General features: G+C 42.8%; 1 protein-coding gene across 13 annotated transcripts in view; it reads left to right on the forward strand.

Annotated features, from left to right (window-relative positions):
• The window catches only part of ZRSR2 (zinc finger CCCH-type, RNA binding motif and serine/arginine rich 2), a 36,667-nt gene extending 10,081 nt beyond the window's left edge, over positions 1 to 26,586 (forward strand). For 5 of the 13 annotated variants that reach the window (XM_008272380.5, XM_089324817.1, XM_089324820.1 and 2 more), the window contains 8 exons: positions 3,220 to 3,328; positions 3,633 to 3,719; positions 8,500 to 8,538; positions 9,139 to 9,257; positions 17,973 to 18,186; positions 21,736 to 21,791; positions 23,838 to 23,947; positions 26,020 to 26,586. In XM_008272380.5, the coding sequence (XP_008270602.3) occupies positions 3,220 to 3,328; positions 3,633 to 3,719; positions 8,500 to 8,538; positions 9,139 to 9,257; positions 17,973 to 18,186; positions 21,736 to 21,791; positions 23,838 to 23,947; positions 26,020 to 26,570 (1,285 nt within the window). In that variant the 3' untranslated portion in view covers positions 26,571 to 26,586. Of the gene's footprint in view, positions 1 to 3,219; positions 3,329 to 3,632; positions 3,753 to 4,458; positions 4,498 to 8,443; positions 8,539 to 9,138; positions 9,258 to 17,972; positions 18,187 to 21,735; positions 21,792 to 23,837; positions 23,948 to 26,019 lie in introns of those variants that run through there. The other 8 variants (XM_089324821.1, XM_089324826.1, XM_089324822.1 and 5 more) reach the window with 3 other exon arrangements.
• The last annotated feature ends 847 nt before the right edge of the window (positions 26,587 to 27,433 follow it).

The following is a 27,433-nucleotide window of genomic DNA, read 5'->3' on the forward strand; positions in this document are numbered from 1 at the left end:
TCTTCTGAGTGTTACATACTATATTTGTTTTCTTGTACTATAATAAAATAACCAAACCTAGGTACTTTCTTTTAAAGATTGATTTGTTTATTTGAAAGAGTTACACAGAGAGAGAAGGAGAGGCAGAGAGAGAGAGGTCTTCCATCCGCTGGTTCACTCTCCAATTTGCTGCAATAGCTGGAGCTGTGCCAATCCGAAGCCAGGAGCCAGGAGCTGCTTCTGGGTCTCCCACGCGGGTGCAGGGGTCTAAGGACTTGGGCCATCTTCCATTGCTTTCCCAGGCCACTGTAGAGAGCCGGATTGGAAGTGGAGCAGTTGGGTCTCGAACTGACAACCATATGGGATACTGGCACTGCAGGCAGCGGCTTTACCTGCTACACCACAGCGCCGGCCTCCTAGGAACTTTATAAATAAAAGAGTTTTATTTTGCACACAGCTTTAGAGGCTGAAAGTCCAAGATCAGGAGGCCCCATTGGTTGGGCCTCATGGTACATGGCATCACAAGTGCGTGTGGAAGAGATCACATGGTGAGATAGAAAGCTAGAGACCAGGGAGGAGCCAGTTTTTTTCTCTTCATAACAAACCATTCTCATGTGAGCTAATGCACTCTGTGAGACTGCCATTAATCTCTTCAGAGGCTGATGGTTCCCAATGATTTAAGCAACCTTTCAGTGGGCCCTCTGTACCTCTTAAAAGTTCCATCACTGGAGGTGAGGAGGGGAGGTGGCATTGTGGCGTAGTGGGCAAAGCCAATGCCTGCAATGCTGGCATCCCATATGGGTGCCAGTTCATGTCTCAGCTGCTCCACTTCCAATCCAGCTCCCTGCTAATGTGTCTGGGAAGGCAGTGGAGGACAGCTCAAGTGCTTGGGACCCTGCTACCCACATGGAAGAACTGGAAGAAGCTCTTGGCTTCAGCTTGGCTGAGCCTGGGCCGTTGTGGCCATCTGGGGAGTTAACCAGCAGATGAAAGATCTTTTTCTGTTTCAGCCCTCCCCCCTCACTCTTTGAAATAAATAAATCTTTTAAACAAAAATTCCACTGCCTTTCTATACTGCCACATTGGGGACCTCTCTCACTTCCAAACCATAGCACATACTACATTATTGCTAAAAAACAAGAAAATTAATTGTATGAAAATACTGTATGGCTTTATGGCCTATTTGAAAGCAGAAGCACAGTTATCTTAAAATTATTAGATGTTAAAGTTTTTAACATTTACTTTTTCGTGGTTTTAAATTTAGGTACTGGTTCAGGTGTTTGGCATAGGTTTTAAGACACCAGTTGGAATACTTGCAGCCCACATTTCAGGGCCTGGGTTTCAGTCCCAGCTCCTTTACAATTCCAGCTTTTTGCTGTGGTGCAGCTTGGGAGGCAGCAAGTGATGGTTCAAGTGGTTGGGTCCCTGCCACCCACATGGGAGACCTGAGGTACATTCTTGGCTCCTGGCCCCAGGTGCTCCAAGCATTTGGGGAGTGAACCAGTGGATGGGATCTCTCTCTCTCTCTGCCTATATCTTTATGTCTTTCAGTAAATAAAATAATTTTTAAAAGTTCATATTCCATTTGTTTCAGTTACCTACAATTAAAGTGTTCTGCACAACTGAAACATCTGTGTTGTATCCTACAATATGCATAGGAACATTGATGTATACATACCAGCCTCTACCATGACTAACAGGTGTGTTCCTGGAGTCTGTAGTTGAAAATGGAGCAGCAGGTGCTGTGGCATAGAAGGTTAAGCCTCCTCCTCCAGTGTCCACATCCCATACAGGTGCCAGTTCCAGTCCCAGCTGCTCCACTTCCAATCCAGCTCCCTGTTAATGTGCCTGGGAAAGCAGCAGAAGATGGCTCAAGTACTTGGGCCCCACAGCCACATGGGAGATCCAGAAGAAGCTCCTGGCTTCCCTGGCCCAGCCCTGGCCATTGTAGCCATTTGGGGAGTGAACCAGTAGATGGAAGATCACTCTTTCTCTGTCTCTCTGCCTGTGGCTCTCCTTCTCTGTAACTCTAACTTTCAAATAAATAAATCTTTAATAAATAAATAATAAATAAAAGAAAATGGAATATATTTTCCCATAGGATATTTATTTAAAATTGTAGTTAGGTCCCCAGGCTAGACATCAAACCTTATTTAACTTCTGATGTGGCTGAAGTAATATAGAACGATTTCTTGTATTTCATTTCCCTTTTATAAATTCACTTGGAAAGAAATCTAGGTCCTAAACACCCTATTATCAAATAAACTTCGGAAATATAACCCCCTTTTAAGTTTTAAAGAAATTTTTGTTTCATTTTATTTGAGAGACAGAGATCAGAATCTATCCACTGATTCACTCCTGAAATGTGTGCAACACCAGGGACTGGGCCAGGCCAAAGCCAGGAGCCCAGAACTCAATCTGGGTCTTCTACCTGGGTAGCAGGTACCCAAGTACTTGAGTGATCATTGCTGTCTCTCAGGGCATGCATTAGCAGCCAGGCACTCGATACAGGATGGGGCATCCCAAGTGGTAGCTTAACTCACTGTGCCAAACCCTCTCTCCATAACCATCCTCCCTTAAATTAGAAACTTGTGATACTGCATGTTGAGACACTTGCCACTTTAAGATAACATCATTCTTTATAATTGGTCATTTAAAAAAATAGTGCTTGCTAATTTATAACTTCTTTCATCTATTCTAAAAATCTAAAGCTTGATTTTAAAGACTTCACTTGTGCTGTTTAAGTGTTTGTAGTCAAATGACAGGACTCTTAACTGTTTAGAGTAGTAGTCCAAAGGTTTATGGCAAAAGATGCCAGGTTTTCTTAGTGCTGCAATCAAAATGTATAGGTTAGGAGGAATAATGTGTTCTGAATGAGAAAAGTGAGATATTGCTTTGAAACTTGCTACCATTTTACTGGCACCTAATCATTACAATGATTGGCCTACAGGGGAAGTTGTAGTGTCATATAAAAGAGATCACAGCCAGAGCACCTATGAAATTAGAATAGTGACTTAAGTTATCACTCTAGGAAGAGAGTTGGCTGACACTGTACTTTTCCAAAAGCTTTATTCATATCGTCTGGTTCTCTACCCCCACTTGACTGCTGTATAGAAAATATCATTCATGATATTTCCATCATTCCCAAAACATGTCATTTTGCTATCAAATGTGTATATGTGTATGTATTTGTAAATTAATGCCCATTTCTCTTTTTTGATTACATCGTTGTAATGATAGGCAGAAGTTACATGAGGAGTGGTTGCTGAGGGAGCAGAAGGCACAAGAAGAATTCAGGATAAAGAAGGAGAAGGAAGAGGCAAATAGAAAACGGCAAGAAGAGCAAGAGGTACAGTATCAATTAAATAACCAGTTAACTAACTAGTACAGTATCAATTAAATAACTGGTTAACTAATTAGTACAGTATCAATTAAAAAAACCAGTTAACTAATTAGCTAGCTACTCAAAATAGTTCTCCGTAAGAGTTGCATTTCTTGAACTTTAAAAAGATCCAATGTTATCCATTTTACTTGTTTTTAATTTTTTCATTTATTTGCCCTATATGTTAAATGTTTTAAAAAAAGTGAGCCTGAAAAGAAATAAACTTGCCTTTCTCCCCCTTCTCCCCCCCCCCTTTGTTTTCCTTTTTAAGAGAAAGTTAAAGGAAGAATGGGAAGAACAGCAGAGGAAAGAGAGACAAGAGGAGGAACAGAAGCGCCAGGAGAAGAGAGAGAGAGAGGTGATTCCTGTCGTGGGAGGATAAATGCACTGAGTATCCTCTTAGTGTTCAGCTGCGGCCTAGGTTTGATGAGGAAGCTGTAGGCATGTCAGGGTTTGGGTTCGAGTTTCTCTTTTGTGCTGTTTTATTTGTTTGTTTGGAAAGAGTCATACGTTTAATCTAGATATATACTAGAGTTTCCTCTCTGAAGTCTGTGCAGTGGCAGACTTCTGAAATTAAAGTTTTCTTCAACTTTATTCAGTTTTTTTATAGCAGGGATTGGCAACCCCCCTGTAAAGGGCCAGATAGTAAATATTATAGGCTTTGTGGTCTGTCTGGTCTCTAGCAAACATCTAGCTCTGCATGCTTTACATTCTGTGCTATTCTATAGCAAGTGGTATTTTTCTGAGCTTCTGCTCTCTATGTATTGGTTTCTCTAGAGAATAATATTTTGTATAGTTTCCACTTGTATTTAGATCATAAGAGATTTAAGTGCTTATGACAGGTGAGCAAGAATTGATTTAATGATATCAGGGACTAAAATATCAAGCAATTTGGAAATTTTTTGTTATTAAATCTTGGCTTCCTTTCCGATTCGGGCTATAATGGCAATTGTGGCTGACACACAGTCGCTTGTTAGAGGAGAGTCTGTAAGAAATATGTATGCATCTTCCGTATCTTTCAGAGTTCTTCTTTTTTTTTTTTAAAGAGTGCTTTGGTTTATTTTGCTGCTATTCCTTAACAGTTATCTATTTCAAAGGTACCCCCAGCTCACCTTCCTTGACTGATCCATCAGGATGTATCTTTTCTGTAAAATTGCTAAATTTGTATAGCATAAAATTGGGTAGCATTAATAATTACCTTACAATGGCAGAGAATGCATTTGTTTATGCCCTAGTCATACGGTGAGATAGAAGCAGTCCACAACCTTTTTTATTTATTTATTTTTTTGTGGCTCAGGCCATCATTTGATTTCAGTGCAAATATTAGACATCTAGGTGAGGCAAGATCCTGCTAGGTTTTTAGGGAGTGGAAAAAGTTGTTTGGAGCTTGTGATTTTTTTATAGAGATGAGTCAATCCCCATTTTATGTTTTTCCCCATTGTATATTCTTCCACTGAGGTCTTTCAGGGATCAGGTAGAAGCCAAGGCTTATTTTAAATGCTTCTGTTTCAAAGGAAGTCTAATGAGATATTAAGGAGAAGTAGGTAGAGAAATAGATTTCAAGCATATTTAAAGGCATATGTGATATGTGTGCTCATGTCCTGTTTAGTGGAGAGAGCGAAGTGAAAGAAGACATGCTCTGCATTCACTGAGCTGCATTTTTTATTTTTTTTAAATTTTTAAAAAAGATTTATTTATTTATTTGAAAGGCAGAGTTGGAGAGAAAGAGAGAAGGGGGGCGGGGTCTTCCATCTGCTGGTTCACTCCCCAAATGGCCACAATGGCTGGAGCTGTGCTGATCTGAAGCCAGGAGCCAGGAGCTTCTTCCGGGTCTCCTACGCGGGTGCAGGGGCCCAAGGACTTGGACCATCTCCCACTGCTTTCCCAGGCTATAGCCAAGAGCTGGATCGGAAGTAGAGCAGCCAGGGCTTGAACCAGCACCTATATGGGATGCCAGTGCTGCATCCTGCTAAACCACAGCGCCGGCCCCTATTTTTTTTTTTTAATTTTAAAACATGTTTTATTTATAAAAAGGGCACAAATTTCATATATTTCATATATACAGTCTTAAGAGCATAATGATACTTCCTACCCTCCTTACTTCTTATTTATCTTTTAATTTTTACAAGGACAAACTCAGTTTTCTTTATAATCACAAGCTTACCCCTCCACTAAATAAAGAATTCAACCAGTAGTAAGTGCAGAAACCACTGTTTTTCAGAAGAACATAGACAAGGGCTATATACGATAATCAAATCTCAGAATGTCAGTTTTGCTCATATATAGTACGTCTTTTTATACTCTATATATTTTTATTTATTTATTTGAAAGGGAGAGTTAGAGAGAGAGACCATCCATCCACTGGTTCACTATCCAAATGGCTCTATTGGCTGGGCCTGGGCCAGGCTGAAGCCAGGAACCTAGATTTCCATCTGGGTTTCCCACATGGGTATCAGAGGCTCAAGTACTTGGGCCATCTTTTGCTGTCTTCCCAGGTGCATTAACAGGGAACTGGATGGGAAATGGAGCAACCAGGACTTGAACTTACGCTCATATGAGATGTTGCTTTCACAAGCAGTAGCTTAGCTTGCTGCGCCATGATGCTGCCCCCCTGAGCTAGGTTTTTAGGTAGGCATTTCAGATAAATAAGAAAAGCAGACATTTTACATACAATAAGCTAGTGTTAAACGGTATAAAGAAATAATAAAGTGATGGTGATTGGAGAAGCACTTTTTTTTTTTTTTTGACAGGCAGAGTGGACAGTGAGAGAGAGAGAGAGACAGAGAGAAAGGTCTTCCTTTGCCGTTGGTTCACCTCCAATGGCCGCCGTGGCCGGCGCACCGCGCTGATCCGAAGGCAGGAGCCAGGTGCTTGTCCTGGTCTCCCATGGGGTGCAGGGCCCAAGTACTTGGGCTATCCTCCACTGTACTCCCTGGCCACAGCAGAGAGCTGGCCTGGAAGAGGGGCAACCGGGACAGAATTTGGTGCCCCGACCAGGACTAGAACCCGGTGTTCTGGCGCCGCAAGGCGGAGGATTAGCCTAGTGAGCTGCGGCGCCAGCCTGGAGAAGCACTTCTTTAGTTTGCCTGGTCAAAGAAACCCCTGAGGAAGTGATGTTTGAACTGTCACCTAATTACAGAGAATCGAGGGAGAAGGGACTGGATGCCTGGAGGCTGAAAGAAAGCCAAGGTGCCTGAAACCTGGAGACCAAATTGGTGAGAGGCACCCGGAGGCCTGAAGGGTGGCTGGGTCACGTCATGCAAGGCCTTCTGGATTTGAAGGACGTGTTTGGATTTGATGTCATGTCACGGGAAAGCACTGAAGGGTTTTTAAGCAGGGAGTGATCTTCTTCAAGACTTTACCTTCACTAGATCATTCTAACTTCTATATAAAGAATAAGGGACTGGGGCTGGCGCGTAGCGGGTGAGGCTGCCGCCTGTGGTGCCGGCGTCCCATATGGGCGCTGGTTTGAGACCCGGCTGCTCCACTTCTGATCCAGCTCCTTGCTGATAGCCTGGGAAGGCAGTGGAAGATGGGCCAAGTCCTTGGGCCCCTGCACCCGCATGGGAGACCCAGAGGAAGATCCTGGCTCGTGGCTTCAGATTAGCACAGCTCCGGCTGTTGCAGCCATCTGGGGAGTGAACCAATGGAAGGAAGACACTCTCTCTCTCTCTCTCTGGGGAGTGAACCAATGGAAGGAAGACACACTCTCTCTCTCTCTCTCTCTCTCTCTCTCTCTGTCTTTCTCTCTTTGTCTCTGCCTCTCCTCTCTGTGTAACTGAGTTTCAAAAAAAAAAAAAAAAAGAAAAAGAAAAAAGAATAGGGGATGGGGAGCAATGACCAAGGCGGCGAGGGTAGCAATAGGTGGCCATTGAGAAGGCTGATAGCAGATGATGGTTTGCCTAGGGTAGTGCTTGATTAAGAGAAGGGCACAGATTTTGGCTGTGCTGAAGACAGACTCTAATGGACTCTAGTTGGTAATTTGAGTGGGAGGAAGGAAAAGAAAAGGGAGGGGAATTCCTGTCATATTTTTTCAGTTTTTACTTTGAACACGTGGGTAAATGGCAGTGCAGTTTGTTGAGAAGGGCTTTTAGGTGATTGGGAAAAAGGAGTAAAGCAGCACAGGAGTTCTGTTGTGAGCATCACACGTTACCAAGGAAAGTTGTGTGACCAGGTAGAGTTAGCAAGTAAGCAGGGAGGTGAAAGCCTTAGGTAATGCTTTAAGGGGCAAGGGAAGACAAATCTGTCAATCATAATTAAAAACTTCTTTAAGTGGCTATTTTACTGGCATATTGTAGGGCTTCCTTTGCTTTATCGAAAAGTTTGACTCCTAATTACTACTGGTCTTGTCATATTTTATTTTCAGTTAAATGGTTATGTTTCAGGTAACATTGTATTTTATAATATTCACTAATACTTTATCTTAAAAGCTAGAAAGTGATATTTATCTTAAAATATATTAAACTGTTACTGAAACTTATAAGATTTTACTATGAATATTTTGCAATGTGATCTATAAGATTTTCCATTTAAATAAAAATTCTCAGCTATACAAAGGTACTTCAAGAAGTTCATGGAAATAGAATTAAAAGATAAGTTTATTTTAGTGCTAAAAAATTGAAACCTGGGGTTTGCATGGTGGCATAGCAGGTAAAAGCTGCTGCCTGCAGTGCTGGCATCCCATCTGGGTGCTGGTTCCTGTCCCAGCTGCTCCACTTCTGATCCAGCTCCCTGATAATGGCCTAGGAAAAGCAACGGAAGATGGCCCAAGTGCTTGGGCACCTGCTACCTACATGGGAGACCTGACTCAGCCCTGGCTGTTGCGAGTATTTGGGGGTGTAAACTGGCAGATGGAAGATCTGTCTATTCACTGTGCCTTTCAAATAAATAAAATAGGTAAATCTTTAAAAAAAGAAAACAAACATGTTTTAATTCCCTTTTTCATTAACTTTTTGAAGTCCCCTCATTCAGCCTTCGAAAGCTTTTCAGAAGATCTATGCTTAGAAAACAAAATTGAAACCTGAAATTGTGTGTGTGTGTGTTTTAATTGTTAAATATGGGATTCTTAACCAGAGAAACCAGCTGTGACTTACCTGATTCCTAGGTTTTCATTAGAACTGTGTTTGCACCATTTGTAGGAAGCTGTGAAGAAGATGCTGGATCAGGCTGAAAATGAGGTATTTTCAAAATGTTTCAATAAAAATTTGTGATCAATTAATATTTCTTTAGAAATAATAGTTCCAGTAAGATTAGTTTTGTGGTAGACTATTTTGATCACATCTGGGTATCTGGAAACACTTTGAGGCCCTTTGATCTGTACAATAGAAGTTTACTGATAAGCAGTAATTGGTACTGAATCACCCCCAGAGATTATACTTACTTTATAGTACTGAAAGTGTATGGAAGCAACATCACATGCTGTTAGCCCCAAATGGACAGTTGACCTTGATTCAGAATAACTTTTACTTCTCTCAGTGGTGTTTCTCTAGTAAGTCCTTAGATCATTTTTGAAATGAATGGATAGAAGGAGAATCTAGTGACTGTCCCTGGCAGCAGTAGTGATGTCTGATCCAGGAAAGTGATGCAGAGTCAAGAGGGAAATACAGCTCACATCTGGGGACAATTGTTTCTAGAGCTTTGATTGCCTGTTAAAACTTAAGTGGTTTTTTCCTTAGGCCAGTTTTTTTTTTTTTGATGGAAATATTTGAATATATTTTAAAACATTTAATCTGGCATGGTCTCTTACACATCAGTAAAATTATGGTTATTTTCAACAGTTGGAAAATGGTACCACATGGCAAAACCCAGAACCACCCATGGATTTAAGAATAATGGAGAAAGATCGAGCTAACTGTCCATTCTACAATAAAACAGGAGCTTGCAGATTTGGAGATAGGTAACTCATTTTGATTTATCCTGTCAGAATGAAGTGATTGAAAATGTCAAGGTTTTGAGTTCTCTTTTTGGGAGAGGTACTGGCTTTAGTTTTAAATGTTTATCAGATATCTGCTGCCTTCTTGCTGCTGCTCCATTTGCCCATCTGGTTGTCCTCTGTTCCTTCCATCCCTGTTCCCTGAGTGGGCTTAGCTGAGTTCTTTGGAAGTGCTAAATTTGCATACTGCATCTTTAGACTTTCTGTTTATTTTTTTTCTATGCTTGTATAGTCCATGGTAGACAACTTGGATGGGGAAATAATATATTTGAAGAGGTTGGAACAGTCTGGCTTCTATTTTTTGATGGCAAACACACTGCCCCAAGCAGGCTTTTAAAACTTGGCAAGTGGGGTATGCACTGTGGTACAGCAGGTAAAACTGCTACTTGAGGGACCACAGCTGTGGCACAGTGGATTGAGCTGCCGTCTGCAGTGCCAGCATCGCATATGGGTACCAGTTCACGTTCTGGCTGCTTGACTTCTGATCCAGCTCCCTGCTGATTTGCCTGGGAGTACAGTGGAGGATGGCCTGGGTCCTTGGACCTCTGTACTCACATGGGTGACATGGTGGAAGCTTTTGACTCCTTTGACCTGGCTGCCATCTGGGGAGTGAACCAGCAAAAGGAAGATCTCTTTCTCTATATATAACTCTGCCTTTCAAATAAATAAATACATCTTAAAAACAAAAACAAGAACAAAACTGCTACTTGGGATGACAGCATCCCATATCAGAGTGCTTGTTTGATACCTGACTACTCTGCTTCTGACCCAGCTTCTTTCTATAGCACCTGGGAAGGCAGCAAATCATGACCCAAGTGGTTGGGTTCCTGCCACTTACGTGGGAGACCCAGATACAGTTTTAGGATTCTGGCTTTGACTTGGTCCAGATCCAGCTGTTGTGGGCATTTGGGGAGTGAACCAGCCAATTGAAGATTCTCTTCCTCTCTTTCAAACAAATACGTTTTTTAAAATATTTATCTGAAAGGCAGAGTTACATCAAGGTAGAGGCGAAGAGAGAAAGACAGAGAGAGACAGCGATATTCTATTCACTAGTTTACTTCCCAGATGGCTGTAATGGTGGGAACTGAGCTGATCTGAAGCCAGGAGCAAGGAGCTTCTCCTAGGACTCCCATGCAGGTGCAGGGGCCCAAGCACTTGGGTCATCTTTTTCTGCTTTCCTAGGCCATAGCAGAGAGCTCGATCAGAAGTGGATCAGCCGGGATTTGAACCGGTGCCCATATGGGATGCTGGCACAGCAGGTGGAGGCTTAGCTCACTACTCCACAGCACCAGCCCTATAAATAAATATTTTAAAAAGGAATATCTGTGAACAGATCAGAGTAGAGGAAAAGTATGTGTGTTAGAGAGAGAGAGAGAGAAAGATCCACCTGCTGGTTCACTTTTCAAATGTCCACCATAGCCAGGGCTGGGCCAGTGTGAAGCTAGGAGTTTATAATTCAATCCAGGTTTCTCACATGGGTGGGAAGCTATCACCTGCTACCTTCCAGGGTGTGCATTAGCAGGAAGCTGGAATTGGAAGGAGAGCCAGGACTTAAACCAGGCATACTGATCAGGGATGCAGGTATCCAAGCAGCATCCTTTTTTTTTTTTTAAAGATTTATTTTATTTGAAAGTTAGAGTTACTGAGAGGCAGAGGCAGAGAGAGAGAGTTCCTCCATCTGCTGGTTCATTCCCCAAATGGCCACAACGGCCAGAGCTGCGCCGATCCAAAGCCAGGAGTCTGAAGCTGCTTCCGGGTCTCCCACGTGGGTGCAGGGACCCAACGACTTGGGCCATCTTCCAGGGCATTCCCAGGCACATTAACAGGCAGCTGGATCAGAAGTGGTGCAGCCGGGACATGAACTGGCGCCCATGCAGGATGCCAGCACTGCAGGCGGCAGCTTTACCCGCTATGCCGGAGTGCTGCCCACCCCCCAAGCGGCATCTTAACCACTGCGCCAAGCCTCCATCCCTGAAAAAATTCACTGTCATCTGTTAATATGCTCAGACTCTGGAGGAGACCCATGGGTTCAAAATCTGGCTTCGATGACTGACTTTGGGAAAGTTACTTAAGCCCTGTGATCCTTAATTCTCTTGTCTGTGAAATGAGCATTAAATATAGTATCACCCTTGTGAGAGGCTTTGCAGCGAAGCGAATGGATAAATGCGTGGTGAACACCAGCTGAGTGCTGGGACTGTCATCCTTCGGTGTCCATGGTTTCAGGACTCCTCTGCTTTGCCATGGATACTAAAATCTGAGGATGCTCACATTGATTCATACATCAGATGGCCTACTATTTGCATGTCACCTACATATGCCCTCCTATATACTTGAAATTATCTCCAGATTACTTATAAACCTAATACAACTTAAATGTTATATAAATAGTTGTTATACTGTATTATTTAGGGAATAATTATGATAAAAAAGCTTTGTACATGTTCAGTACAGATGCAGTTTGTTCTGAATATTTTCCATCTGCAATTGGTTGAATCTTCGGATGTGGGAATTGCAGATATGGAGGGCCAGCGGTATTTTCATTGTTGTTATTGTTGCCATTCTTCTTGACCTCTGCCTCTTTTGGATCCATGTTTTTTTTTAATTAATTTATTTTAAAAATGTACTTGAGAGACAGAGCGCTCCTATCTGCAGGTTTACTCTCCGAATGCCTGCAGTGGCCCTGTGCCGGGAGCCAAAGCTGGGAGCTAGGAACTCAATACCTGGGTACAGGGACCAAACAACTTGAGCCGTCACCTGCTACCTCCCAAGACGCACATTAGCAGGAAGCTAGAATCAGAAGTGGAGCTGGGACTCCACCCCAGACATTCTGAAATGGAATGCAGGCATCTCAAGGGCATCTCAAGTGCTAGGCCAAGTGCCTGCCCTGGTGCAAGAAAATTTTGAAATCTGTGCATAGCTTTTTTCATAATGTCCATTTTCATGGACTTTTTGAAGAACTTGTATGCATGCGTTTCAAAAAATTTTGCAACAAAAATAAACTTTTTAAAAATTTTGTTATACAAGTTTGATATATTTCATATTAAATTCCATTTTCCAAAAAAATTTTGAAGTATCCTCATATATGAAAACCTAATATTGATCTCTTAAGTCATTTAGCAACTCTTTAGCAAATACCTACTGTATGGCCAGGTAATTGTGACTTTTATAATTTGGCTTGTTTGTTGAATGAACAACTCAAAGTAGGTAAAAACTCCTAATGGCAAATGAATCCATCTGAGGAAAATCTAATTATTACTAATTTTCCACAGGAGGCCTAATTTTACTATTAATGTTCTATTAATCCTAAAAAAGAATATGAATAGGAAAATTCATGTGTATGCAGTGTGAAACTATATGCATCTTTCAGGTCTATTTTAGTTAATAAAATCATCATGCTATGAATTATTTTCCTTCTTTGAAAATGTGAGCTTTCTCTGTCTTTTTTAAACCTTTATACCATTTCTTATTTTTCAAGAATAGTGGTTCTCAGCCGTGAGTGCATATTAGAACCATTTAAAAAGTTTTTAAAAAGTGTGTACACGGGGCCAGTGCTGTGGTACAATGGGTTGAGCCACTACCTGCAGTGCTGGCATCCCATATAGGCGCTGGTTCAAGTCCTGGCTGCTGCACTTCAGATCCAGCTCCCTCCTGGCACACCTGGGAAAGCAGTGGAAGATGCCCCAAGTGCTTGGGCCCTGGCACCCATGTGGGAGACCCGGAAGCTCCAGGCTTTGGCCTGGCCTAGTCGCAGCCGTTGTGGCCACTTCTGGAGTGAACCAACAGATAGAAGATCTCTGTCTTTCTCTGTAACTCTCCTTTTCAAATCAATCAGTCAAAGGAAACAATGCCTGCAGGTGGCAGAGCCAGGAACTGGAAACACTATCCAGGTCTCCCTTGTTGGGGGCAGGAGTCCAGTTAGTTGATCCATTGCTGGTGCCTCCCAGGGTCTGTACTGACAGGAAGCTGGAGTCAAGAGCTAGAGCCGGGACTCGAACTCTGGCACTCCAAGAGGGGACCATAGGTTTCTTAACTATTGGGCTAAATTCCCACTCCTTTTTCACTTTTTACAGAGCCTCACTGACTTCCTCCAGAGCTACAGCTGTTCTCTTCTGTTGTTAAGGTTTGCAACATAATCATAGAAACACTTCTGTAACATAAGCATTTCTTTTTTTAAAAAAGATTTATTTCTTTATTTGGAAATCAGAGTTACACAGAGAGAGAAGGAGAGGCAGAGAGAGACAGAGAGGTCTTCCATCCACTGGTTCACTCTCCAGATGGCTGCAACAGCTGGAGCTGCGCCGATCCAAAGCCAGGAGCCAGGAGCTTCTGCTGGGTCTCCCACACGGGTGCAGGGACCTAAGGACTTGGGCCATCTTCTACTGCTTTCCCACACCATAGCAGAGAGCTGGATCAGAAGTGGAGCAGCTGGGACTCAAACCGGTGCCCGTATGGGATGCCCACACTGCAGGCAGTGTCTTTATCCACTAAGCCACAGTGCCGGCCCCCTAAGCATTTCTTTTTCTTGTAGTTACTACAGTGTTCAATTCTCAAACCTTTTTGAAATAGATATTTTTTGGAAGTCGAAATTGAGGGGATTTCTGTTATTTCTTTAGAACAAAATCACTGATGGAAGGTAAAACAGTTGTGTATTTATTTATACCTCACCTAGTTCGAGAAGTATTTAAAGAAGGCTCATGATCTGCTGCATTAAGTTAAAATAGAAAAAATGGAAAGCAAGAACGGGCGAGAAAGTGAGTTATTGTGAGTATGTGATGCTTTTGACTCTGGATTTTAACTCACCCCAGGCAGATAATGAGCTATGTGTATAGATCTTATCAGAAGAGAGAACAAGTGGTATCTCTGGAAAGAGATTTTCCTGGCACCAGATTTGAAATATTTCTTCCATGGAATATTGTATAAAGACATTCAGCAAAAAGGTAGACAATAACTTTGATGTTTTGTAACAGTACATACATAATTTTCATGAGAATGTTCAGCAGTGACCTTGATCAATGATTGCAGCCTAACTTTAGAGTGCTTTGTGGTGGTTCTATGAAGACCAAAGGCAGTGGGTACTGGGAGTGCTCCATTGAGAAAGAGGAATAGTCAGTTACCTATCCCTGAGGAGGTGTTGGATAGCCACACCATTTATTGGCCATGCGTGGGCTAAGGTAGTGTTCGATTTTGTGTTTTTGTGACAGTCTGACTTGATGGCTCAAGTATCAGGGTAATGGGTAAATAGCATGCGCTCAATCAGTGGTTCTCAAACATGGTTCACCTTGAACATCAGGTGGGTTCTCTACCTCTTGAGATCTGAACATACGTTCTGGACAGAATCCAAGAAATCTCAATTTTCCCACCGTCATCCTGAGAACCACACAGGCTTGCTCTCACAGCTTTAAAAGGCTTCCCCAAATCGCTTCTCAGCCGACTCCTCAGGAGGAGCAGGGCTGACCTTTGAGCCCACTCAGATTCTGAGACTGTTTCCACGCAATGTGGGGAATTTCCCTACACAGGAATTTTGGCTCTGTTCTAAAAACTGACGTGTGCTCGTTTGCCACCCTGGGAAGTAGGGCAAGTTCATTCCAATCTAAGAATCCTGTGAGCAGAATTTTTTTTTTTTTTTTTTTTTTTTTTTGCAGGCAGCGTTAGACAGTGAGAGAGACAGAGAGAAAGGTCTTCCTTCCATTGGTTCACCCCCTAAATGGCCGCTACTGCCAGAGCTGTGCTGATCTGAAGCCAGGAGCCAGGTGCTTCCTCCTGGTCTCCCATGCGGGTGCAGGGCCCAAGCACTTGGGCCATCCTCCACTGCCTTCCCGGGCCACAGCAGAGAGCTGGACTGGAAGAGGAACAACCGGGACAGAATCCGGCGCCCTGACCGGGACTAGAACCTGGGGTGCCAGCGCTGCAGGCGGAGGATTAGCCTAGTCAGCCATGTCAGTGGCCGAGCAGAAATTTTTTAAAGATTTATTTTATTTATTTGAAAAGCAGAGATACAGAGAGAGGGAGAGACAGAGAGCGATCTTCTGTCCTCTAGTTCACTCCCCAAATAGCTGAGATGGTCGGGGCTGGGTCAGGCCAAAGCTAAGAACCAAGAACTCCATCCAGGATTCCCACATGGGTACAGAGGTCCAGGAACTTGGGCCATCTTCCACTGCTTTCCCAGACACATTAGTAGGGAGCTAGATTGGAAGCGGAGCAGTCAGGACTCAAACCAGCATTCTGATATTGGATCTGGCATCACAGGCAGCCACTTAAACTGCTGTGCCACAGCGCCAGCCCTGAGCAGAATTTTTTTTTTTAGATTTATTTTTTTTACTTGAAAGTCAGAATTAGAGGCAGAGGCAGAGAGAGAGGTCTTCTATCCACTGGTTACTCCCAAGTGGCTGCAATGGCTGGAGCTGTGCCAATCTGAAGCCAGGAGCTGCTTCTGGGTCTCCATGTGGGTGCAGGGGCCCAAGAACTTGGACCATCCTCCACTGCTTTCCCAGGCCATAGCAGAGAGCTGGATCAGAAGTGGAGCAGCCAGGACTTGAAGCAGCACCCATATGGGATGCCAGCACTGCAGGTGGTGGCCTTGCCTGCCACGCCACAGTGCCAGCCCCCCTGAGCAGAATTTTAACCTCGCTAGGGGTTCCTTGTTTAATTCTGTATGTACTTTATGCTTGTAAAATTTTGATTCACTGCTAATGTCGCCAGTCAGATGAATCTTTGCTCTTTGTCAGTAGCAATACTTTGGAAGATGGATCTAGTTATAAGGTCAAATTTCACATTAAAGAACGTTGACTGGACATTTTGGAGCCAGCTATAGGCTGGGCTGGGCATTCTGTGTGCATTATTTTAGTAGGTGTATAGATGTGTATAATAAACATGCAAAGTGAGTATGATTAAACATTTAGTTATTTTAAAGATGTTTTTCTCAGCACTTCCCCATTCCTCAATTTTCTTAAAACTTTTATAAAATTTTTTTCCTAAAAATGTTAAATTTCCAATTTTTAACCAGAAATCTAGCCAGGAAATTTATTTAGAACTTTGACACTTGACTGCCCTCTCCCTTATTTTAGGATAAGGGAGTAATAAGAAGGTAAATTAATATAAGGGATTTAAAAAATTATTCAGGCATAGCCTGGTCAACTTAGTCTTGGTCTGGTTTAAACTATGAAAAGAAAATTGGGGGCTGGCTTTGTGGCGTAGTGGGTTAAGCCCACACCTGATACACTGGCATCCCATATGGGGACTGTGTTGTGACCTGGCTGCTCTGCTTCCAATCTAGCTCCCTGCTAGTATGCCTGGGAAAGCAACACAAGGTGGCCCAAATGCTTGGGTCCCTGTGTTGTGCCTTAGTGAGTGATGAGGAGTGCCTCACACTGATAAACTTTGGAGTCCTTGATTGCTGGCAGTCAAGAGTGGGCTTGTGCCCCAAAGAACTCTGAACCCGAAGACCAAAGCAGCAGTAAGTTTATAAAGGCAAAAACCACAAGAGGAGGAAGAATAAATGCTTGCTAGGATTGGAGGGGAATACATGTTTACTTGGGTCAAACTGACCTAAGGCCTGTGTGAAACTAGTATCAATTATAATCTTGACAACACCAATTAAAATCTTAACCTAAAGCATATGCAAAACTAATATCAATTACAATTTTGACTGTAACACCAACTGCAGTCTTAACAATTCCAATTACAATCTTGACATTAATCCAGGTATTGGCCTAAGTCATATGTGGGACATACAGATTACGATCTTAACATTAATCTGGGGGCAGCCTATTTGTTTTAAGCTTGAGCAATCATGCTGGGGAGTTTCTACAGTCTGCCAAGTGGGATGCAGTGTACTATTATTGTCTGAGTTTTAGATCATAGTTTCAAACCAGAGTCTCACAGTGGGAGGTGCTTTCTTAAGATGGAGTCTCGGGTGCTCTAAAATGGAGTCCCAACTGTCAAGGTGTCACTTCACTTGCACCCATGTGGGAAACCCGGAAGAAGCTCCTGGCTTCAGATCGGCACAGCTCCGGCCATTGTGGCCATCTGGGGAGTGAACCAGCGAATAGAAGACCTCTCTCTCTCTCTCTCTCTCTATCTCTCTCTCTGGCTTTCCTTCTGTCTCTGTAACTCTGCCTTTCAAATGAACAAAAAAAAAGAATCTTTTTAAAAAATAAGAAAATTGCTCATAATGGTTATCCACCTTCATTAAATAAAAATTAATTTTTAGATTTATCAAATGCTATAAGGCATTAGATTGTAGGTTACCTTGAATCTTTTAGGTCCATCTCCTCCTAGTCATGACTTCTCTAGGCTGGTATTGTTTGTGCTCACTTTCCTCTGAGTCCCATATGTGGCGTCTTCATGCCTGTCCCCACAACCTGTCATGCCAGTTGGTCTTGTTTTTCTCCATGGTTCAACGTAGATAAGGCTTCTTGCACTTCATTCAAAGGTAGCTGAGTGGCATATGAACTTGCAAATAATTTTCAACTTGATGTTTTAGTGAGAGCCCGTATATTGATGTGTCTGTCGTAGAGCAGTTTTTCTAAGTGCTGAAACTTGGCATCTGAGTGGGGTTTATTGTCTTATGGCTGAGTTAAAACAGCTGTTACTTGAGTCTTTATCACAAAGTTTAAAGTAAGCTTTGAATGTGTAATTTTAAACTATTGAGTAGCGAATTCGTTTTTCTTCTGTATTTAGGTGTTCACGTAAACATAATTTCCCGGCGTCTAGTCCCACCCTTCTGATTAAAAGCATGTTTACAACATTTGGAATGGAGCAGTGCAGGAGGGATGACTATGACCCTGATGCAAGCCTCGAGTACAGTGAGGAAGAGACCTACCAACAATTCCTAGACTTCTACGATGATGTGCTCCCTGAATTCAAGAATGTGGGCAAAGTGGTTCAGTTTAAGGTGAGCATATGTGTGCAGGAGGGGACTGGTGCACTTCAGCCTGAAGTACTCAGTGGTACAAGAGAGCTGGGGCCAGGCTGTGCCTGGGTAGAGCTGTGGGCCAGCACGTGCGTGGTCTGCGGTTGGGCACGTCCTTGATAACTCACCTATTTCTCCTTCGCTTTCCACCGCCTCTGGCTGATGTTGTAGATACCGTATGACACCATACACATGTATTAGCAGGCTATTTCTTGAATGCTAAGGTTCAGATGGAAAAGGATTGGTCATTTATTCAGTACCTTTGTGCTCCGACTCTGTTCCAGCACTTCAGTTCTCTGTATCACGTCCGCAGTTCTTGGCCCTCAGGCCTTCCCTGAAATGCTACATATGATGGGCACTGTGCTTCCTTCCATCTTCTGTAGGCACCTTAACCAAGGGCTGCAGTGTACACAGTGTCACACAACCGCACTCACTGAGTGGTTGGAACATTGTGTTGACAGTGCCACACGCAGCTACACAAGCACATAAATCTTGACTCCTTTTGTTTTGTTTTGTTTTTAAAATGGTTTTTATTCACTGGCTCCTTTTCAGAACTACTGAACATAGTGTTCTCAAAACCATGGTTTGTGATGCAGCATACTGGGTTACAAAAAAGAGGCATTTAAAGGACACATACTTATTTTACAATCTATCCTTAAAGTAAGGGTCAGACCAGATGTAACCCCTGTTGCTCCTGGGACCCATTAGTTGAATCCTAAAGCTAAGGAAGTCTCTTCTCTTGTCTGTGATTTGATCACATCTGAATCTGAATGACTGTGTTATGTTGCAGCAAGAAAAATATCCATTATTTGGCAAAAGATAGGAATAAAGCTGTGTTTGCTTCCTGCTAGTTGGAAATGACAGTGGAAAATTGAAACAACCAAGAAATGGAGGCGTTCATGAAATTCAAGGCTATACTTCCAGCTACTGATTTGAAGATTTGCAAAAAAATTCTTCCAAAATTTCTTTCACTTAACGTTTTGTTTCAGTGGCAAATCCCTTCCTGTCTTCACACTACTTCTCAGCAGTTACAGCTAATGTGGAAATGCCTGTTCCCACGCACAGAACGGTTCCCACGCACAGACTACTACTTTAGAAGCACTAGCTGCCCAGGCAGTGTGATTTGACTAACCCCCATGCTCTCAGACACACCATTTTACCTCTGTCTGCCTTTTCCTATCTGGAAGCGAGGGGATTGCATTACATTAGTACTTTCCCTCGTGGTCACCCTGGATTGTACTGGTTTGGTGAAGTGTAGTGGTTGACCTGTTTTCAAAACTTCTGTCTGGTTAACAGAAATCGTACCTGTGACAGGCTAACCTGTACCGACTAACCATGATGTATTTTTCGATTGATTAGAATTCTGCCAGCTTGATAGAATGGCCAAGCTCATTCTAATCATATTGGCAGTTACAAATGGAAAGTTGGGTTTCTGCAGTATAGTGGTTATCACATTTGCCTAACAAATGGAAAGTTGATTGATAAATGTTTAGTAAACAAAATTTCAGAACATTGAATTTATTGTGGAAAATTAATAGCAGGTCCTTGCAAACAACCAGATTTAATGTTCTTTAAGGTCCCTTGCATGGTTGGTACAGACTCCCAAGGCCTTCCATGGTTTTTTTAAAAAAAGCATGGTTCACTTACTGGTTCACTTTCCAAATGCCCACAATAGCCAAGACTGAATCAGAACGAAGCCAGGAGCCTGTAACTCCATACAAGTCCCCCACGTGGGTGGCAGAGGCCCGAGTACTTGGTTCATTTTCTGCTGCCTTCTCAGGCACATTGGCAAGAAGCTGGATCAGAGATAGAGCAGCTAGGACTTGAACTGGTGCTCTGATGTGGGATGCTGGTGTTGCGAACAGCACCTTAACCTGATGCATCCAACACTGGCCCCTGTTCTTCCTTCTGTCACTGGGTAGGAATCCTGCCCTTTTCTGGATGTTCTAATAAAAATACCAGGAGCAAATTTATAAAATTATAGGTTCATTTTGGAGATAAAAAATAAACATTATTTGAAGACTTTTTTTAAAGATTTATTTATTTGAGAGACAGATTTGTAGACAGAGGGAGAGACAGAGAGGTCTTCCATCCGCTGGTTCACTCCCCAAATGGCCTCAATGGTGGAGTTGGGCTAATCCAAAGCCAGGAGCTTCATCCAGGTCTCTCATGTGGGTGCAGGGGCCCAAGCACTTGGACCATCTTCTGCTGCATTCCCAGACATTAGCAGGGAGCTGGATCAGAAGTGGAGCAGCCAGGACTTGAACCAGCACCCATATGGGATGCTGCTGCTGCAGGCTGGGGCTTTAACCTGTTGTGCCACAGCACCAGCCCTAAAAAAATCTTTTTTAAAAAAATTAGATTGTATTCACAGGTATCAGGCAAAACAATTATAAATTCTGTTAGTATCAATAGTAGGTAAGGATGTGGAAATTATTAAAAGTACTTCAGAGAGTAGTTTGCTACTACCTAGTGAAGTGGAAGATATGTATACAAATGATCATTTTCCTGGTTATACACTAGAGAGATCCTTACACACACACACACACACACACACACACAATTGTGTTCAAGAATGCTGACCCTGCATTGTTTGTGGATGAAAAATTGGGAGCACTTTGCATAGCCATCATTAGAGTAGTGGGCAAATAAGTTGGATGATTTGATATGTCCAGGATACAGTAGTTAAGATGAATCATTAAGTTTGTGTGATTACATCTTGAAAAAAGAATGTGGAATAAATACTACTTATATAAAGTTGTTAAATGTACAAAGTAATACTCTACATATGTATGTATATCATTATATATGTATGTTTCTTCATATACAGGAGGGCTATAAAATTTTGTAGAAAATGGAATTAAGGTCCATTTATTTTGGCACAAAAAATTTTGTTTTTTTCATAATACACATTTTTCCATGAACTTTTGAAGACCTTTAGTATGTGTAGATTTCAAATTTTTTACACCAAAATAAACATGTCTTTTAATTCCATTTTCCCATGAACTTGTGTCCTTGTATACCCATTACATATGATAGACATATATTTAAGTGTGTGACATATATACCGATGTCATGTGTATGGATATATATACCTGAATGTGTGTACATATGTTTGTCTATCTGTGTTTGGAATATGATAGTACTCACCTACGTGTTGGGGGAGAGAGAATAATAGGATGGAGTGGCTTCAACCGGATCTTTAATATTTTACTTAAAACATTTTCAGTCAAAAATGGAAACAGTGTTAAATGTGACTAGTGTATACATGGGCTGATTGGTATTCTGTGTAGTTTTCCACATCTGAAATCTTTCATACTTACGGGAAAAAATACTGTATTAAAAGGGGTAGGTAGTTGGGACTTGCAGTGCTGCTGTGTGCTGAAGTAAGTAGACGTGAATGGGCTAGTATCTCTCTTGGAATCTTTGGTTGGTAACCACTTGTGGGACTGAACGTGGACACAGTACACTCGATGACTGAATGGTTTCTTTTTCTTAGCTTTTATAATCACATTCTTTATTGTTCCTTAGGTCAGCTGCAACTTGGAACCTCATCTGAGGGGCAATGTGTATGTTCAGTATCAGTCGTAAGTATTTTGAACATAAATAACTTTGTGTTTTGTTATAGTTTTCAATTTTTTAAGATTATTTATTTGAAAGGCAGAGTTACAGAGAGGCAGAGAGAGAGAGAGAGAGAGAGAGAGAGCGCGCGTGCATGAGCAAGCGAGCAGTCTTCCATCCACTGGTTCACTCCCCAGATGGCCGCAATGGCCGGAGCTGGGCGGATCTGGAGCCTGGAGCCTCCTCCGGGTCTCCCACGCAGGTGCAGGGGCCCAAAGATGGGCCATCTTCCACTGCTTCCCCAGGCCATAGCAGAGAGCTGGATCAGAAGAGGGGCAGCCGGGACTCGAACTGGCGTCCATATGGGACGCCGACACTGCAGGCAGCAGCTTCACCCACTATGCCACAGCACCGGCCCCTATAGTTTCTTCTGACATCTGAGTTTTTTTCACTGGATGCATGACTTCCATATGTGCGGTATTTTATTTTTAAAGAATCAGTCAATATCTTTATTCTCTTTTTCAAGGCAATTTTTTAAAGATTTATTTATTTGAAAGAGTTACAGAGAGAGAGGCAGAGATTAGAGAGAGAGAGGTCTTCCATCCGCTGATTCACTCCCCAAATGGCTGCAATAGCTGGAGCTGCGCTGATCCGAAGCCAGGAACTTCTTCCGGGTCTCCCATCCTGGTGCAGGGCCCAGGCCATAGCAGAGAGCTGGATTGGAAGTGTAGCAGGGGCTGGTGCTGTGGCGTAGCGAGTAAAGCCATTGCCTGCAGTGCCGGCATCCCATATGGGCACTGGTTCGAAACCCAGCTGCTCCTCTTCCGATCCAGCTCTCTGGTATGGCTTGGGAAAGCAGTGGAAGATGGCACAAATCCTTGGGCCCCTGCACCCACGTGAGAGATCTGGAAGAAGGTCCTGGCTCCTGGCTTCGGATCGGCGCAGCTCCAGCCATTGTGGCCAATTGGGGAGTGAACCAGCAAATAGAAGACCTCTCTGTCTCTGTCTCTGTCTCTGTCTCTGCCTCTCCTCTCTCTGTGTTACTCTTTCAAATAAAGTAAATAATAAATCTTTAAAAAAACAAGAAGTGGAGCAGCCGGGTCTGGAACCGGCACCCGTATGAGATGCCAGCACTACAGGCTGTGGCTTTACCCACTATGCCACAGTGGCAGCCCCATGTGTGGTATTTTTTAAATGAAAATATAAAAGCTGATATAGAAATGAAACATTATTTGTATACTTAGAGTTTTATAATGTGGTTGTATGATTAATTTCCTTTAAAGATTTATTCATTTATTTGAAAGTCAGAGAGAGTGAAAGACAGAGAGACCGACCTTCCATCTATTGGTTCACTCCCTAAATGGCCGCAACAGCTAGGGCTGGGCAAGGCAAAGCCTGGAGCCAGGAGCCAGGAGCCAGGAGCTTCACCCAGATCTCCTGCGTGGGTGGCAGGGTCTGGATTGGAAGTGGAGCAGCTGGGACGTGAACCAGCAGCCGGCATCATAGCCGGTGGCTTTACCTGCTACGCCACAATGCCGGCCCCACTATTTATGTAATTTTAATAATTAAAATACAAACTGAAATGGGATAGCTAGAATAGAGAATGTAAAGGAATATATCAGAAGAGCCAGAGAATGAAGCCTGGAATGATCTTAGTGTGCATTTGACTCGCTAGGAGAGCAGTTCCTGTGTCATTTCTGCTTGTCTTGCTGTTTGCCTAGGCTGCATCACAGCTAATGGGTTAAATGAACCATGGTGATAAGAAGAGTAGCAGTCTTAGCTGAAAAGGAGCATGTTCTGACAAGGGATACCCACTTCTGCATTTTTAATAGCCCAGTCTTTTGAATTAAGAAGCTTTGACTCAAGCCAGTGTCCATGCATGAAAACCTCTGAGTACAAAGTGTTCCTAAATAAATTGTGAGCTTATCTGCTGTAGTGAGGACTCCCTAGCTAGTACAACAGCAGTGAACTTGCTGGTCCCACAGTAAATGAATAAAAGGGTTAATTAATAATGGGGTTAATGTACATAGTATTGTTACTATAAAACACATCCTTTGGTTTTTGGTTTAAAGGGAAGAAGAATGCCAAACAGCCCTTTCTCTGTTTAACGGGCGATGGTATGCAGGCCGCCAGCTTCAGTGCGAATTCTGCCCAGTGACCCGGTGGAAAATGGCCATTTGTGGTAAAAGACAATGTGATGGTTTTGTCCCCCAATCATTCCACTGTTACATGAAGGAATATTCTTAGGGAAAAGATGATCTTTTAAAGGGGTTAAACAGCTTTTTTTTTCCTTACAAAGTAGATGAGCAGAGATCTTTATATGAATAAAAGACACCAGAGTTTCAATCTGTAACGGACGTTGTGGGTCACTTTATGGGTGACTAAGGTCACAGTGCATTGGTGACAAGGTTGGGGGTAGAATTCCAGTCTTCTGATCCTTGTCCTGGGCTCTGGGTTTGACAGTTCAGGAAGCCTAAGAAGTTGGTTCTGTTCTTGGGTCTTCCTCACTCCCCCGCCCATCTTTATCCCTAATGAATCTTCAGTCATTGCCAACTTAAACATTACCTGTGGCATTTCCCTGCTTCCTTGAAATAACATGCTCCAACATGTTATTTCAACAAGACTGGCCGTAGGTGCAGCCCAATGAGGAAGTGAGTCACTCCAGTGTGGAGAGTAACCAGCAGCTTTGAAGACCTAATTATTTTTTGACTTTTGTTAGTGAGCTTAGCCCAACTACAGTGGGAAGCACCCACATGAAGACAGATGGACGCTCCAAGTGCCTCAGGGGAGCACTTATCTTCCCCTTTGCGTTTGCTCTATACTCTTGCCTGCTTAAACCTCTGATTTAAAAAGTCTGTCATTTATAAAGTCTGTATCTTTAGCAGCCTTGTCTTAATGGATGCTTCCATTTTAAAACCACCTCTGAAGGAGGAAAAAAGGTTTTAGTCTCTTGCTTAGGGAAGCCAGAAGATGCTTTACATTTTTATTTTAAAAGGCTTGGAGGATGAAAGGTGGAATTTTTTTCTCCACTGAGGTAAATTACTTTTTGTCAGTTCCCTGGAATCCAGTCTGATTTCAGTGGGGTGCTTCTGAATATAATTTTAACTTCCCAATGGAGGAAAGCATTTCAGTTTTTCTTTTAAAAAAACTTTGTTATTTTCCTCAGTGGCTAAAGACATTAAACATATTTTCATGTCCTCGTTATCGGCCATTTGGATAAATAAATGTTCAGATCTTTTGCTCATTTTTATTAGGTTAGTTGTCTTTTTAGTATTGAGTTACGAGTTCTTGATACATTATACAAGTACCTGATCACAAATGTGACCTGAAAATATTCCTTCCCATTCTGTGGGTTATCTTCTCACCTTGTGTCCTAAGACCTAATTTTTTTTTTAATTTAGTAAGGTCCAATTCACCTACTTTTATGAGTTTTACTTATGCTTTTGGTGTCATAGCTGGGATTTCATTGCTTAGCCCAGTGTCATGAAGATTTGCACATGTTTTCTTCATGTCTTAGATTTAGGTCTCTGACCCACTTTGAGTTAATTTTTGTATATAGTACGTGGCATGGAGGTATTCTCTTTTTGTAGGTTTTTTTTTAAAAGATTTTTTTATTTATTTGAAAGGCAGAGGGAGGGGGGGAATCTTCCATCCGTTGGTTCACTCACCAAATGGCCGCAACGGCTAGGGGCCAGGAGCCAGGAACTTCATCTGGGTCTCCCATATGGATGACAGGGCCCGGGCCATTTTCTACTGCTTTCCCAGGAACATTGCCAGGAGCTGGATTGGAGGTGGAGCTGCTGGGACAGGAACCGGTGCCCATATGGGATGCTGGCACTGCAGGGTGGTGGCTTAACCTGCTATGCTACAGTGCCAGTCCCCTGCCAGGGCTGGTTCTTCATTGTTAATTGGGGATTTTTTTAGTCAACCACCGTGGATGGTGAAACTCTAGAAAAGATCATGTGGTTACCATTTGTTCAGTTGCACTGCAAACCATAATCCAGAAGGGTATAAGATATTCTGGTGAATGAAAATCTCCGATTTGTTACTTTTGAGGGTACCACTTGTTAGAGTATCTGAATATTTTTGAAATTCTGGGAACCAAACTATGACATCCATTTGTGTAAACCCCTTTTAAGTCACACAGCAGGCAATAGCTTCAACATATCTGAATATTAGAAACTTCCCTTCTAAAAAGGATGAACAGAACACACAGGAATTAATAGGTGTTGTTTTATCACTGTGCCATTGCAGGCTTATTTGAAATACAACAATGCCCAAGAGGGAAACACTGCAACTTTCTACATGTGTTCAGAAATCCCAACAATGAATTTTGGGAAGCTAATAGAGACCTCTACCTGTCTCCAGATCGGACTGGCTCTGCCTTTGGTAAGAACTCAGAGCGGAGGGACAGAACGGGCTATCATGACGAATACCACGGCAGGCTGAGGAGGAGGAGAAGCCCTAGTGCAGACCACTCGTACAAAAGAAATGGGGAATCTGAGAGGAAAAGGAGGAGCAGTCACAGGGGGAAGAAGTCTCACAAACACACGTCAAAGAGTTGTGAGAGGCATAGTTCACGAAGCAGAGGAAGAAAAAGAGACCGAAGCCGCGGCAGCCGGAGCCAGAGCCACAGGAGCCGCCGCAGCCGCAACCGCAGCCGCAGCCGCAGCCGCAGCAGGAGCCGCAGCAGGAGCCGGAGCCGCAGCCGCAGCCGCAGCCGGAGCCTGTCCGGATCCCGGGGTCGTGGTGGGCGGAGGTCGCGGAGCAAGGAAGTCATTATTCAGAGTCCCAAATGCAAATAAATTTGTTTTGTTCTTACATAAGTGTATATCCTTACTCCTTATGGCTGCTGTATACTCAAATTACAGGGCTGTGAGCTCAGATGTGTTCACAAGTCTGGAATCTTATTGAAAAATACTTTCACTTTCTGATAATCACAAAATGTGTTCACTATGAAAAAACTAGGCAGTATAAACTATATGACTAACAAACTTGAGTATTACGTGTAATCCCTAATCCTGAGAGGTAAGGTAACCAGTTCACAGTGGAACGTGGGTGTCCTTTTCCTTTGGGGTGTCTACATACTTGCTTTTAATACAGAGTTGAGATGACTAGAGTTGAGTTTCATTTTTTTCGTAAGAAGCATTGTCATTTCATCAAGCCCTGTTTTTATTTTTACTCAGTGGTGTGGATCTACCCATTTATTTAACCATATCCCTATTACTGGATTTTAAATTACACACTATTAAAGAATCCTATGCTGAAAACAATCCTGTGGATTTCCTAAATATTTCCACACATCTCGGATCATTTCCTTAGAATTAATTAAATCAGGATAGACAGATAAATGCTAAAGTACTTCCAAATTGCCCTCCAGAAAGACTACAAAAAATTTACTGAAGGTTGGTGTTGTGGTGCAACAGGTTAGGCATCCCATATGGGCGCTGGTTCAAGTCTTGGCTGTGCCACTTCTGATCCAGTGCCCTGCTAATGTGCTTGGAAAAGCAGCATAAGATGGCCCAAGTACTTGGGCCCCTGCTGTCCATGTGGGAGACCAGGAGGGAGTTTGTGGTTCCTGGCCTTGACATGGCCCAGCCCTGGCCATTGCAGCCATTTGGGAAGTGAACCAATGGATGGAAGATCACTCCCTCTGTCTTTGAAAAAA

Source organism: Oryctolagus cuniculus, chromosome X, assembly GCF_051225735.1.
Source record: "Oryctolagus cuniculus isolate XC-2025 breed Fujian yellow rabbit chromosome X, ASM5122573v1, whole genome shotgun sequence".
Lineage (NCBI taxonomy): Eukaryota > Metazoa > Chordata > Mammalia > Lagomorpha > Leporidae > Oryctolagus > Oryctolagus cuniculus.